The 14,211-nt window shown below is 37.8% G+C and overlaps 2 protein-coding genes across 2 annotated transcripts; both read left to right on the top strand.

The window, feature by feature from the left end:
- The first annotated feature begins 461 nt into the window (after positions 1–461).
- LOC106347619 (GDSL esterase/lipase At3g48460) lies at positions 462–2,276 on the top strand. The gene is made up of 3 exons (XM_013787194.3): positions 462–1,458; positions 1,574–1,755; positions 1,858–2,276. Exons 1-3 carry the CDS (start codon positions 814–816, stop codon positions 2,177–2,179), a joined length of 1,149 nt encoding a protein of 382 aa, XP_013642648.1. The 5' UTR covers positions 462–813; the 3' UTR covers positions 2,180–2,276.
- Positions 2,277–5,326: 3,050 nt separating this feature from the next.
- LOC106350224 lies at positions 5,327–7,790 on the top strand. The gene is made up of 7 exons (XM_013790135.2): positions 5,327–5,672; positions 5,758–6,006; positions 6,093–6,364; positions 6,531–6,807; positions 6,913–7,002; positions 7,103–7,246; positions 7,354–7,790. Exons 1-7 carry the CDS (start codon positions 5,327–5,329, stop codon positions 7,788–7,790), a joined length of 1,815 nt encoding a protein of 604 aa, XP_013645589.2.
- Positions 7,791–14,211: the final 6,421 nt, after the last annotated feature.

Below are 14,211 nucleotides of genomic sequence, written 5' to 3'. Positions count from 1 at the left end.
GACAAACTATTATAGTATAGTCATTTAAATTGTGTTAGACTAGGTCCGAGCCTAAGTATAATGCCACGGTATTTTTTAACACAAACTGGTAAAAGTAGAGAATCTCACCAAAAAAAAACTAAAAATGTTAATAAAATATTACTTTAGATATTTCAAAACATACTTCAAAGTATCTAAAATGTACTTTGAAGTTGAATTCTCAATATTCATAATAAAATATGAAAAAAATTATTTTTATCTTTGAAAAAAATTAGGTTTTATTAAAGATGTTTAAAAGAACGAAACTCTTCCAAAATAACATGTGTAGTCTATTATTGTGACAACCATTCTCGTTGTACTGCCATCTCCAAACTCTGCACAATTTTAAATAATGACAAAATACTAATAGTATACTGTAGTTAAATAATAACTGATTTAATATACTAAAATATAATGGATATCTAAAATGAAAATGCCACAACCGAAAATTAAAACTGTAAGAAAGCAACCATCTTACGTGTTAAGATCATAATATTTGTATCTATTCTCCAAAAATAAAAACAATCATCCAAATTTCAAATATTTGTGGGGGTTTATCATATTCAAATGTTTAGCATATAGATGTTTATCATTAATTATAGAGATTAGAAAATACTATGAAATATGGGCATAATTCATCACATTCAACAATAAATCAAGTATTTTGATTTCCTTTCAAAATTCTTTTACCAGATTTCGTTAAAATCAATACACCACTTTTTCATTATATCCTCACCGGTCGCCCCTATATATATATGCAGGTGATTTATTGAAAATCTCAAACTTCCTTTTACGATGCCTTTCTCCATCTCTCTTATCCTCGCAACCGCCGTCTCCGTCGGGATACTCTTCCTATCCACCATCTCCTCCGCCGAGCCAACTCTCGGCGTCCGTCGTCCATTTAACAGAATCTACGCCTTCGGCGACTCTTTCACCGACACAGGAAACTCACGAGCCGGCGAAGGCCCCGCTGGATTCGGACACTTGTCAAGCTTCCCTTATGGCATGACTTACTTTAAACGGCCAACGAACCGTTACTCCGACGGGCGACTCACCATTGACTTCGTGGCGCAGTCAATGAACTTACCGTTTCTGCCACCGTACCTCAGCCTCAGATCCACTAACGGCAGTAACGGCACTGCCACGGATAGTTACGGCGTCAACTTCGCCGTCTCTGGAGCAACGGTGATAAAACACGCTTTCTTCGCCGAGAACAATCTGACGCTTGATATGACTCCTCAGTCTTTAGAGACAGAGCTTGGCTGGTTCGAGAAGTATTTGGAGACACTTGGAACGAACCAGAAGGTTTCTTTGTTTAAAGATTCTCTGTTTTGGATCGGAGAGATCGGAGTTAACGACTACGCCTACACCGTTGGATCTACTGTGTCAAGCGACACTATTAGAGAATTCAGTATTTCAACCTACACAAGGTTTTTGGAGGTAACAATGTTTGGTAAACTTGTAGACCAGGCTGGCCTAGAACTTAACCAACCGGTTTGGTTTGGATTTATTCTCCTATGTTTGGTTTATAACCTTTTTTGAATTGTAATTTCAGACATTGTTGAACAAAGGTGTGAGACATATGGTTGTACAAGGACATCCCGCAACTGGATGCTTGACGTTAGCGATGTCGCTGGCTGCAGAAGATGATCGAGACTATCTAGGATGTGTTCAGAGTGTCAATAATCAGAGTTACACTCACAATCTTGCACTGCAATACAAACTTAAGCAACTTAGGTTAGTTTATATAATACTCTGTAACATTTTTAACCAATGTTGTTTCTTGTGCTGGTTCAATAAAGTCCTATATTAGTAACATTCTTTAATATAAAAATGCAGGATCAAGTATCCGAACGCTACAATAGTCTACGCAGACTACTGGAACGCGTACCGTGAGGTGATAAAGAACTCTAGCAAGTACGGCATCTCCGAAAAGTTCAAGGCGTGCTGTGGAACCGGAGAGCCGTACAACTTCCAAGTATTCGAGACATGTGGGTCGGCTACAGCCACGGCGTGTAAGGACCCGAGTCGGTACATTAACTGGGACGGAGTCCACTTAACCGAGGGCATGTATAAGGTTATGGCCGATATGTTCCTCGGCGGCAGTTTCACTCGACCTAAGTTTAGTTACTTGTTGAATAAGAAACTAAAAGGTTTATGATTAAAAGGTTTTACCGATTTCCATATATGATTGTATGGTTTTGGAGTTTTGACATTGTTTGTTGAATTATGACCACGCGAATCTTTTTAGACTCCTACTTATTAAAGCAAATCTGATGACACAGATGAAAAAAGTTAAAGAAGCTATCCAATGCATCTTTCAATCTATTATCTTTTCTTTTCAAAATATAGGTAGCTGTAGTTGATTTATAGCAATTTCAAACACGAGTAATTATACTCAAAAGAGCTTTATTGTGATAAAAAGAAAATACAAAAATTAAAGTAGCTTATGAGAATTTTCTTGTGCAAGAAAGGAGAAAACTTAAATTGTCACTATAAGCGCTGAATTTGTATTGATTAACATTCAAGAAATGAAAATATAATTGATTTCTGGCAATCCTCAAAGATACATCACTTGTTCATATATCACTTACATATATTCTGTTCAAATTGAATAAATCCCTAATATTAGACAGTCATAAGATTTTGGAGGTCTTATACAAAATAAAATTATTTGATATTTATTTATAAATTTTACAAAGATTTTTTTTGTTTAAAACTAGTTTTATAGTATAAAATTTATTAATATCAATATTATAAGAACACAAAATTCACCCCGTATTTTACAACTATTTTCACGAACTTTTTTTACAATTACTTACATATATTAAATGAAAATATATGTAACTGTTTTCATGAACCTTTATCCATTTATTGCTTTTAATATATGTTTTTATTATAGCAAAAATACATATATAAGATATTATTTTATAAAAATGGGGGTTCATAATGTAGGAGGTCTTATTAAAATGTTTCAACAAATGTCCACAAACCCAGTTCTCACTAGTTTTTTTTACATAAAAAAATTAGATTTATGTCTAATAATTGATAAAAAAAAATGAATACTAAGAACAATAACATGAAATAGATTTCATGTGTGTTTTAAAATAAATGGTAGGATTACTGAGTACAAAATTTATTTTTGTATAAGCTAAAGTTATTTCATACATATGAGATATGTTAATCCCAAAGTGTAAAATATTTTATCTTTTTTTTTTGTAAATTTTTGAAAGTTTTACTTTACTTTACTTATTTTTGAAATCAGTAATGTTAAACAGATAATAAATAAATGATAAGTTTTGGTATTTTTAAAAAACATTTCTGCATAAAATTGCAAATCTAAGATAGTCTAGTGTATTATGGATTTTTAGACTCAATTGAGTTTAAAAAAAGACACATATCAGTAGAACTAAGATTTTAAAAAGTTCAGCAGGTTTTTTCGATTAAGTAGATGTTTTTGAAAAAACGTTGTGTTTTGACAGAGACGAAAAATTAGGCGATTCTGAAGGAGATTTTGAGTCTACAGATTCCGATGGATTCGGCCATTCCGCCGAGCTCATCTGAACCGCCGGAGAGAGATCGAGAGTTTCTGGGTGATGAGGAAGGCTCTGGGGTAGCGAAGGAACTAAGGAAAGTTGGTTTGCAGAAAGGAGATCCAAGTTGGGTATCAGTGGCGAAGGATAGGAAGGCTTTGACGAAATACGAAGTTGAGGTTACATCGAGAGATGGTAAGAATAAGGTGGTGATTCCAGATGATATACTCTCTGAATCAACACCACTATGGGAGGATTTTGTTGTCGGGAAGTTTCTGGATATTGCACCTCATATAGCTAAGGTTCATATGGTGGTAAACAAGATCTGGAGTTATGGAGATACAAGTTCTAAAGTGGAGGCGTACGATGTGAATGCAAAGACGATGAGGTTTAAGATTGTGAATCAGAAAGCTCGGGAGAAGGTTATTAAAAGAGGGATGTGGAACATAGCTGGAGTTCCAATGGTTGTGAAGAAATGGACTCCTAAGGCGGAAGAAGATAAGCAGGAGGAGGAAGCCATACCAATGTGGGTGCATCTGAGGAAGATCCCTCTGAACATGTTCTCATGGGAGGCTCTAAGTTTCATGACGAGTACTGTGGATTTTCCAGTTCGTCTTCATCCAGAGACAATGTCTTGTTCAAATTTTGAAGAAGCGAAAGTGTTTGTGAATGTTGATGTTTTGAAGACGTTGCCTAAGGAGATAGATTTCACAATGGGTGGGAAGGAGTTCACTGCTGAGTTTTATTACCCATGGTTACCATCTCGGTGTAATTTGTGTGAGAAATGGGGACATACAGACAAGGTTTGTGTGATGAAAAAAAGAGATAAGAAGTTAGAGGAGAAGGAAACTAGTGAGGGGAGTTATACTAAAGTGGGAAGTGAAGCTATAGAAGGGTCGAGGGAGAGAGATAGTCACCAGGAGGAAGAGTTACAGAACCATGAGGTAGGCATATTGGAGAAGGATTCTAGTGGAGAAGTTAATAAGGCTGATACGGTAGGCTCTGGGAAAAAACAGGAGAAAGTAAGTGGTTGGTCACTTGTCTCACCAGAAAAAATAGGGAGAGCGCAAATCACTCCGCATAGAGATGCTGGTGAAGTCCAATTCTCGGCGTCAAAGTTTTATGTCCTATCAATAGATGAAGTCGAGGAGGGTGAAATAGAAGAATCACATGAAGTGGAGGATGAGGAAAATGAGGAAGTTTAGAATACATATATTTTGGAGGGAGACTTGTTGGAGGATGAGATTCTAGAAGAGAAAAATAAGGCAGTAATGCAAAGAGGTGGAAGAAGAGTTCCGAAGACCAAAGCTCAAGAGGTTCAGCCAAAGAGTAAAATGTCTTCTAGACGAAATCTTTAAAAAATGGAGTGTTTTTTCTGGAATGTTCGTGGATTCAATAAAGATTTAAAGCATTCCATTGTAAAAGAGTGGGTAAATAATAAGGAGATGAAGTTTGGCTGTATATTGGAAAGTAGAGTTAAGGAAGGGAAAGCAGAGAAGATTCTAAGAGAAGTGTTTAGAGATTGGTCATCAATAACAAATTATGAAAATAGCCAAGGAGGAAGAATATGGTTATTATGGAGAGATACGATTCGAATGACGCGTGTATATAAATCAGATCAGATAGTTACTTGTTTGGTGGAAATGCAGCGAGAAGAAGAGTTTTGTTGCTCGTGTATCTATGCGAGTAATCAAGTAGAGGGGAGGAAGGAGTTGTGAGAGGATCTTGCGTATCATCATAGTTCTCATAGTTTCAAAAATAAAGCTTGGATGATCATGAGAGATTTCAATGAAATTCTTGATGGAACTGAGAGTTCGAGGTTTGATAACATGAGTAGGATTCCATGTAAAATGAGAGATTTTCATAGTTTGGTTCTTCAGTCTCAGCTTACTGACATGGCCTATCAAGGGCCACAGTATACATGGAGTAACAAGAGGGAGGATGGAGTAATTTGTAAGAAGCTGGATAGGGTATTACTTAATGAAGAGGCTTTGCAAAGATTCAGTAATGCTTATTCAGTATTGGAAGCAGGGGGATGTTCGGATCACATGAGGTGCAAAGTTCAATTGTTTCCTCCAAGTGAGAAGATCAAAAGACCCTTCAAGTATATCAATGTGATAGGTAGTCTGCCTGATTTTCTTCCTATGGTCCAGAGGTATTGGGATACTACTGAATGACTGTTTCACTCTACCTCGGCTTTGTTCAGATTCTCAAAAAAAACTAAAGCATTTGAAGCCGTTGATTCGTGAGTTGGGAAGAGACAAGATGGGTAACTTAACAATACGAGCAAATGAGGCTTATGAACTGTTATGTGTGAAGCAGAGCAACACATTAGCAAAGCCGAGTGAAGCTGCTGTCAAAGAGGAGGCAGAAGCATATGGTAAATGGCTATATGTTGCAAATCTGGAAGAAGAATATTTAAAGCAGAAAGTGAAGCTACATTGGCTAGATATTGGTGATAAGAATAATAAGACGTTTCATAGAGCTATCAAAACCCGACAAGCTCAGAACATGATCATAGAGTGGTGACTAAAAATTCAGAGATAAAGCAAGAGGCAGAGAAATTCTTCTCTGAATTTCTAAATCATAAGCCAGTGACCTATAAGGGTGCATATGAGGAGGAGCTACAGGAGTTGCTAAAATTTCGTTGCTCTTCAGACGATTGTAGGATTCTTGAAGCAGAAGTAACTGAAGATGAAATTCAAAAAGTTCTCTTTGCAATGCCAAACAACAAGTCCCCAGGGCCAGACGGCTATCCGTGTGAGTTTTTCAAAACAGCTTGGCTGGTTATATCTCAGGACTTCATTACTGCGGTACAATCAGTCTTCAGATTTGGATTTTTGCCAAAGGGAGTTAACTCTACAATTCTTGCGTTAATTCCCAAGAAATTTGATTCAATGGAGATGAAAGATTACCCCAATTGCATGCTGTAATGTACTCTATAAGGTTGTGTCAATTTTTTTGGCTAATCGACTGAAGAAGCTACTTCCGAGAATCATAACAGAGACTCAGTCTGCTTTTGTACAAGGTAGACTCCTTATGGAGAATGTGCTGCTTGTATCTGAGCTCGTTAAGGGATATCACAAGGATGTGGTATCTTCTAGGTGTGTTATGAAGATAGATATTGCTAAAGCATTCGGCTCGGTGAAATGGGAGTTTGTTCTGAAGAGCTTAAGGGCACTGGGTTTCCCGGAGAGGTTTATCCATTGGATTGAGCTATGTATTACCAGTCCATCATTCTCAGCGCAAGTCAATGGTGATCTAGCAGGCTACTTCCAAAGCTCGAGGGGCCTTCGTCAGGGATGTTCTCTGTCACCGTATTTGTTTGTTCTCTGTATGAACGTGCTATCTTTAAAAATAGATAGAGCAGTGGTTGATAAGAAGTTCAAGCTACATCCGAGATGCAAAAATCTTTCTATAACGCACCTTTGCTTTGCATACTTCGTAGAAGGTTCTAAGAAGTCTATAGAGGACCCTTTCTGTTTTCGATGAGTTTGAAGGTTGGCCAGGGCTACGAATAAGTCTAGAGAAATCCACGATATATATGGCAGGAGTACCAGAGTCTGAGAAGAGTAGTATCCTAACTAATTTCCCGTTTGCTGAGGGCGAGCTTCCAGTGAGGTATTTGGGGCTTCCTCTCATGACCCAAGTGATGAGGAAGCAAGACTATCTTCCTCTACTAGAAAATATCAAAAGTAAAATATGCTCTTGGACGTGCAGATTCTTGTCATATGCTGGTAGATTGGTAGACTGCAGTTGATAAAATATGTGTTACTGAGTCTAGTAAACTTCTGGATAGCAGTATTTCATCTCCCAAGCGCTTGTATTAAGGAGGTGGAGAAATTATGTGCAGCATTTCTTTGGACAGGGCCAACTCTTAAGTCTTCAAGTGCCAAGGTAGCGTGGAGAGACGTCTGTAGTATGAAGAGTGAAGGTGGTCTGGGATTAAGAGATCTAAAAGAAGTTAATAAGGTATATGGGCTTAAGTTGACCTGGAGAATGTTATCTGGAGACTCGCTGTGGGGTAAGTGGATCAAAGCTAATTTGCTGAAAAGGAAAAGTTTCTGGGAAGTAAACATCAAAACGCAAAATGGATCTTGGATGTGGCGTAAAATGTTGAAACTAAGAGAAGTAGCAAAGGTATTTCACAAGAAAGAGCTGGGAAATGGAAGGCACATATCTTTCTGGTTTGATAACTGGTCGAATAAGGGAGCTCTCTTTGATTTAGTAGGCCCTTGAGGCATCATAGATTTGGGAGTGAGTAGGGATGCGACATTGGAGGAAGCAGTGTTAAATACTAGAAGGAGACGCATACATCGTATGGGTTTGCTCATTGAAATAAAAGAGGAGTTGAATATCATTGGGGGAAAGCTAAATCAAGAGAGAGATGATGTGAGTCTATGGAAAGAGAAATCAGGTTTTAAACAGAGATTTTCAACTAGTGAAACTTGGTTGTTGCTCAGAGAGAGTAAGACACAATGCTTTTGGGCTCGGGGCATATGGTTTTCTCAAGCAAATCCAAAGTTTGCATTCATGGCGTGGCTGTCGATTAGAGATAGAATGTCGACCTTGGACAGAGCATCAAGATGGAGCCAGGGACTGGACACTACATGTGTGCTCTGTAAAAACTCTACTGAAACGAGAAGTCACCTATTCTTCGAGTGTGATTACTCTGCTCAGATATGGGAGTATATTGCTAAAGGTATTTTGTAAAACTCCTTTACAATTATCTGGTCTGAGATCTTGGCTATTATATTGGATGAGTCAAGAGAGAAGATGAGCCTCTTTTGTATAAGATATGCTTTCCAAGCAGTCTTGTATGCAGAATGGAGAGAGCCTAACAAGCTTATGCACGGTGATAAGTTGTTGCCGCTACCGGTGATTAAAAGGATGATTGATAAGGGAATCCACAACAAGATCACTTTGATGAGAATGAAAGGGATCAAGGGAATGGAGAAGCTGATGCAATTTTGGTTCCTTACTAGAATGTAAATAGTTTACAACTTTATTAAAAAAAAGGGGGGGGGGGGGGGGGGGGAATAGCTGAGTATGGAGTCTATTACAAACTAAAAAGGATGAACTTGATGTAATAATGCTTTTTTGATGAATAAATTTAACATTCATTAAAAAAAAAAGTTCAGAAGGTAAATGGGTTTGACCAGTAGAGATGAAAGACCTGCTCATAGCCCAGTTTAGCAAGAACACTCAAACGACAATGTTGAGTCGTGGAGAAAGTAAAGAACGGGAGGGATCAACTTGATCCAAGCCATAGTTGTATCATCGCACTATAGGCTCGAGAGTTTGATTCTATGAAGCTCTGGGTCCTGTTCTGATTAATCTATCTAACCTAGCGATGATGGAATCCGATGATCTTAGGGTTGTTCGATGAAGTCGATCATTGCGCTCACGCCATATCGAGTAGATTGGTAACTTCCAGGAGAGGAGAGTAAGTCGACGAGCATCCTTACTCCCAGTTAGCTGCCTCAACAGAGTTATTGTATCATCCCAGCTCCGCAACACTTGTAAGTTGCTCCGTAGAGCCATTGAAGACCAGATGGAACAATTAAGAACATATGATTTCTAGATTCTGGAAGTGAGTTGCAGAGGAAGGAAGTTGGAGAGACATTGAGGCCCCATCTAATCATTATGTCCTTTGTTGAAAATCTATCGAGAGAAACAAGCCACGTTAAGAAGCTATATCTCAGGATATAGTATGAGGTCCAAATCAGAGGAGACTAAGATACAGTTGGGATGTCACCTCGAAGATAAGTATACACTACTCCAGTTGAATATGCTTTGCTCGTTTTCCTGCAATGTCCCATTCATATTGATCATCCTCATCTGTTAGGACCAGAGTTGTTAGGTATACCTGCAGATCTAGTTGGTCCTCTGTCCGAGAAGGTTGCAATCTCCAATTCCCATTAATAGATAATGATGTGAGGGTCACTCTTTTTGGGATCCCTAGATATGACGACGCAACATTTAGAAATGTGAAGATACTCCCATATGATGATCAAGTGTCATGCCGAAAGCTAATTGTAAGACCATTCCCAATTCTGCACTCAATCAGTGGATATTTCATATCTCTTGCTTTAGTTTGTTCGCAAACTAAGAAAACTTTGTGCTTGTCTTTACCGTCCAAAAGTTTCTGATTGATCCCCTCAGAATTATTTCTTTGAACCAAGCAACCCAAACATAATCTTCTCTAAAGAATAGTATCCCTACCAGCTTTGTTCCATATAGTCAAGTCTCTTATACTCAGATCACCTTGATCCTTAGTGTTTGTGACTTTTTCCCAGGAGACACGTGCTGAGTGAGCCCCCTCTAGTCCACCACTCCACAGAAAAGCTCCACACGTGGAATTGATTGCTTTGATACAAGCTTTAGGTAGAATGAAGTAGGAGCACCAAAAGGTAGATATCCCTGAGATCAATGTTTTTATAAGATGGAGATGACCAATAAAAGATAAGGTCTTGACTATCCATGAGTTGAACTTTGTCTTGACTTGTTGTAGGAATGACTGACAGCTGTGGGGAGACAACTTTTTGGAAGTTAGTGGAACTCCTAGGTATCGCTTTGGAAAAGAAGCACAAGTCATGCTTATTGAATCCTGAATAGCTGAGATTTTTCCATCTGTCATACATGACGCAAGGAAATTTGTTTTTTGGAACTCTTTTCAAATTCATGAAGCGTCTGGAGTACAGTTTGTACTGACTCAATCGATCCATAAAATCAGTAGGTCACCGGAAAAGAGAGATGGGCTAGCTTCGTGTGGGGGGAATTTTGATGGTAAGCAAGCTTTCCTTCTTCTGCCACTTTATTTAGCATCAAGGATATGCAATTCATTGCGATGAAAAAAGGTTGAGAGACAGAGTCTCTCATTGCCTCAAGCCCCTCCTTCCTTTGAAATAACCACTAAAAGTTCCATTATAACCCACAGTAAAATTTGTTTTGCAGATACATGCTTACAACCAGCTAACAAACAAGTGAGAGAGTTGAAGCGCCACTAGGCAGGAGAAGAGGAAGTCCCATGATAAAGTGTCAAACGCCTTATATCCACCTTTAAGGTAATTTTATTTGGTCCCTTGTTCTTATGATAGCCATTGACAAGCTCACTAGCTAGGACTGTGTTCTCAATTAAAAATTTATCCTTCGCGAATGTCGTTTGATTTGGCACAATAAGATCTTGAAGTATAGACTTTAGGAGAGAAACTAGTATTCTAGAAATGACCTTATAGAGAGTGTTTAGGCAAGAGATCGGTCTGTAGTCCACTATGCGTGAGGCCCCGGGATATTTAGGGACAAGAGTTAGTATTGTCGAGTTTGCTGAGGATGATAGGAATGATGAATGAAAGAACTAAGTGATGGAACTGACCACTTTATTTCTTAAGATACCCCAAGCAGTCTTGAAAAACCTGGAAAAAAGACCATCATGTCCAGGGAATTTATTTGGGTTAAGCTTGAACATAATTTTGGTTATCTCCTCAGTAGTTGGAAACACTAACATCTAAGTTTGATGATGCAGGGAACATCAGAAGGGCATGAGGAGGTGAAACCAGGAATCCGGTGAGTGATGGCAGAGCGGGAGAGGGCCATCTGGTCCTAGAACCGATTTAAAATGATTAATTGCATAAAGACTCATTTCTAGTGGATTAGTTAAAAGGTCTCCTAAAGCGAGCAAGAATGACCTTATAGCACTGTAGCTGGTTGTTGCCTAACATATTATGTGGAAAAGATAGTATTTTGGTCTCCTAGGCTCAACCAGTTGATCCTTGATTTTCGTTTGAAATAGCTTTCCTCTTTCTGCCTTAAGAAGTGCCAACTTTGGTTCAGGATGGTGGAATGAATCAACACTTGGCGCCTCCAGTGATCGAACCTGCAAAATTTGAAGTAAATTGTAAGTTTCTTTCACTCTCTCTTGAATGTTTGAGTAGTTCTCTCTATTTAGATTTCTTAGGTCTCTCTTTATGCTCTTTAGTTTCCAACACAAGCTTGCGAGACTTGTGCATATACTTTCGGCCTGGATCCAAGCATTATGAACCACTAGGTTAAAGTTCGGGTGTTTGGTTAGATAGTTGAGGAATTTGAAGGGTTCGGTTATGCATAACATACAACATCCTTGGTAAAAGAACTGTTACGTGGAAATAGGAGATTACGATCTCGATTTCACTCTTTCTCTCTCAACTCATTCTTCGTCACTCGTTTTTTTTTCAAGCATAAAGAAACGAAACAAAAGAGAATACATAGAGTTGTTCAACCAGTGTTCACCTCACGATGTGTGAGAGCTACTCCCTGGATCGAAGATTCAAGCTCCCTCACACATCAAACCGACGTATAGTTTTGACATTGAACTTTTTGACTACCTAAAGTATTACTCTTAGTTTAATTTCAACAATGAACAAGAACACTAAAGTTCATGCCGGTTTGATCTAATTTTATCTTATTTTTTTAACATCTGGATAATTATGCTATTATAACGATAAGAAATATTATATAGACGAATTTACAGTCGACAATTCTACCATCTTATGAGAATACACATCTGACTGCGCCAATTCGACACGTCCTATGAGATCTAAGTCTGATGGTACGCCCTGCACCATGATGACGATTTTTTGTAATTTTTTTTTCTCAATAATCTGTATAATTTGGATTTTGTGGGGTTGAATGTAAACCTTTTGGTGTAAAATCATTGATAAACCCTTAGTCAAACGGCAGGACCAATGAAGCTTCTATGCAAAATAATTTTGTCTTATGTTATTTTGCTCTCTCTCTACTTGCTCTAACTTCTCTCTACAAAGTTTCTTAATCAAAGTTGATTGTGTCGGTGGCTGGTGGCCCTGCTGCCGGTTACCATCTTGTTCATTTTGTTTTTTTTTTTTGGTTTATAAAATACTTTTGATCTTCGGATTGAGCTTATTTCGCTTATTTCGCTTTGTCGATATGTTTTTCGTTACGCGATTTTGGATGTGCTAAGTTTTACCCAGATCAGAGCTGGTAATCACTCTTTACTTTTCTCCAACTTGGGTTAAAACTAAATAAGGTTTTCAATCCTTGCATGTGAATTTCAGAATCTTCGAAAGAGGTTTAATTTTGGGGGCCTAATTAGTTTCTTCGTTTCATAGAGCATGCTTGAATCTTAGTTTAATCAGGTGTAGTCTCTTCACTTTCTGAAGAACTTTGGCCGTAGCAGTGAAGTCTCCTGAGCAAACGAGAAACAAGATTTTGGAATATGTCACGATGGTTCTAGAACAGAATAAGCAGAGTCGAGGTCAATAGACGTCTCGACATATGTTCTGTCTCTTATCCATCGCCACTTCCTAGATTTAAAGCTTTGATGAAATTTGAAAAGCTGATGAATACTTCCAGTGACTTCCATGTGAGGGTAGCAAGTGATGATACAAGAAAGCTTCGACGCCGGAGCGATGAAGATGACGACAACCGGTGGATTCCGGTGAAAACTTGCGCAGATGAAGCGGTTCGGCGGTGATGTGTTTACTTGACTTTTGACACGTGTATAGTTGATGTACTTAAGACTTCATCCTTTTACGAACAAATTCACCGATCATTTTACTACCAATCAAAATACCATATAAATTAATAATAAAATACATTATTTTTTATTTAAAAAAATTTGAAATAATTGAAAAAAATAATAACGCTCATTTTAATAACGTTAACGCCACTAACTAAACCTTAAATCTTAAATTCTAAATCTTAAACCTTAAATCTAAATCCTAAACCCTAAATTCTAAACTCAAACTCTAAACCCTAAACTCAAACCCTATATCTTAAACCCAAATCCTAAACCCTAAACCTGAACCGTAAACTCTAAACCCAAATCCTAGACCTTAAACTCAAACCTAGATCCTAAACCCAAACTTATACTCTAAACCCAAATCTTAAACCCTAAAGAAACAACATCAACATTAACCCAAACCTTTAGGATATAGGATTTGGGTTCAGGGTTTACGATTTGAGTTTAGGGTGTAGGGATTAGGTTTGGATACACGGTTTGCGTTTAGAGTCTATGATTTGGGTTTATGATATAGGGTTTGGGTTTAGGATTTAGGGTTTGGGTTTATGGTATATGATTTGGGTTTAGGGTTTACGGTTTGGGTTTAGGGTTTAGGATTTGAGTTTAGGGTATAGATTTAAAGTTTAGGGTTTAGTTAATGGCGTTAGCATTATTAAAATTGGCGTTATTATTTTTTTTTTCAATTATTTCAGATTTTTTCAAACAAAATTAATTTATTTTATGTTGTAAACTTAAGAGATTGGAATCTGTAAGTTCTTGTTATATTAATCAATCATAAGGTGCCCTTATATATGAGAGTTACAAATAGATAAAAGGAAATAAATAAATATGGAAAGTGTACAAATACAAGGAAAAAGAAACTAGGGTTTCCCCTTCTCTAAGCCGCCTCTCTCTCTCTCTCTCTCTAGGTGTTGGGCCTGTTTATGGACCGGGCCAGTTATGGACATCCATCATATGGTTTATAACACTCCCCCTTGGATGTCATAACCATTCAGAGTTTGTAATACGCTTTGGATGTTGCCTCGTTAAAACCTTATCAGGAAAAATCAGTGGGACAAAACCATGATGAAGGAAAAAGAGTACAACACGTATTACTCCCCCTGATGCGAACATCACTGAAGT

The sequence above is a fragment of the Brassica napus genome, chromosome C3, assembly GCF_020379485.1.
Source record: "Brassica napus cultivar Da-Ae chromosome C3, Da-Ae, whole genome shotgun sequence".
NCBI classification, from domain to species: Eukaryota; Viridiplantae; Streptophyta; class Magnoliopsida; order Brassicales; family Brassicaceae; genus Brassica; species Brassica napus.
This window is presented reverse-complemented; position numbering and strand designations above follow the sequence as displayed.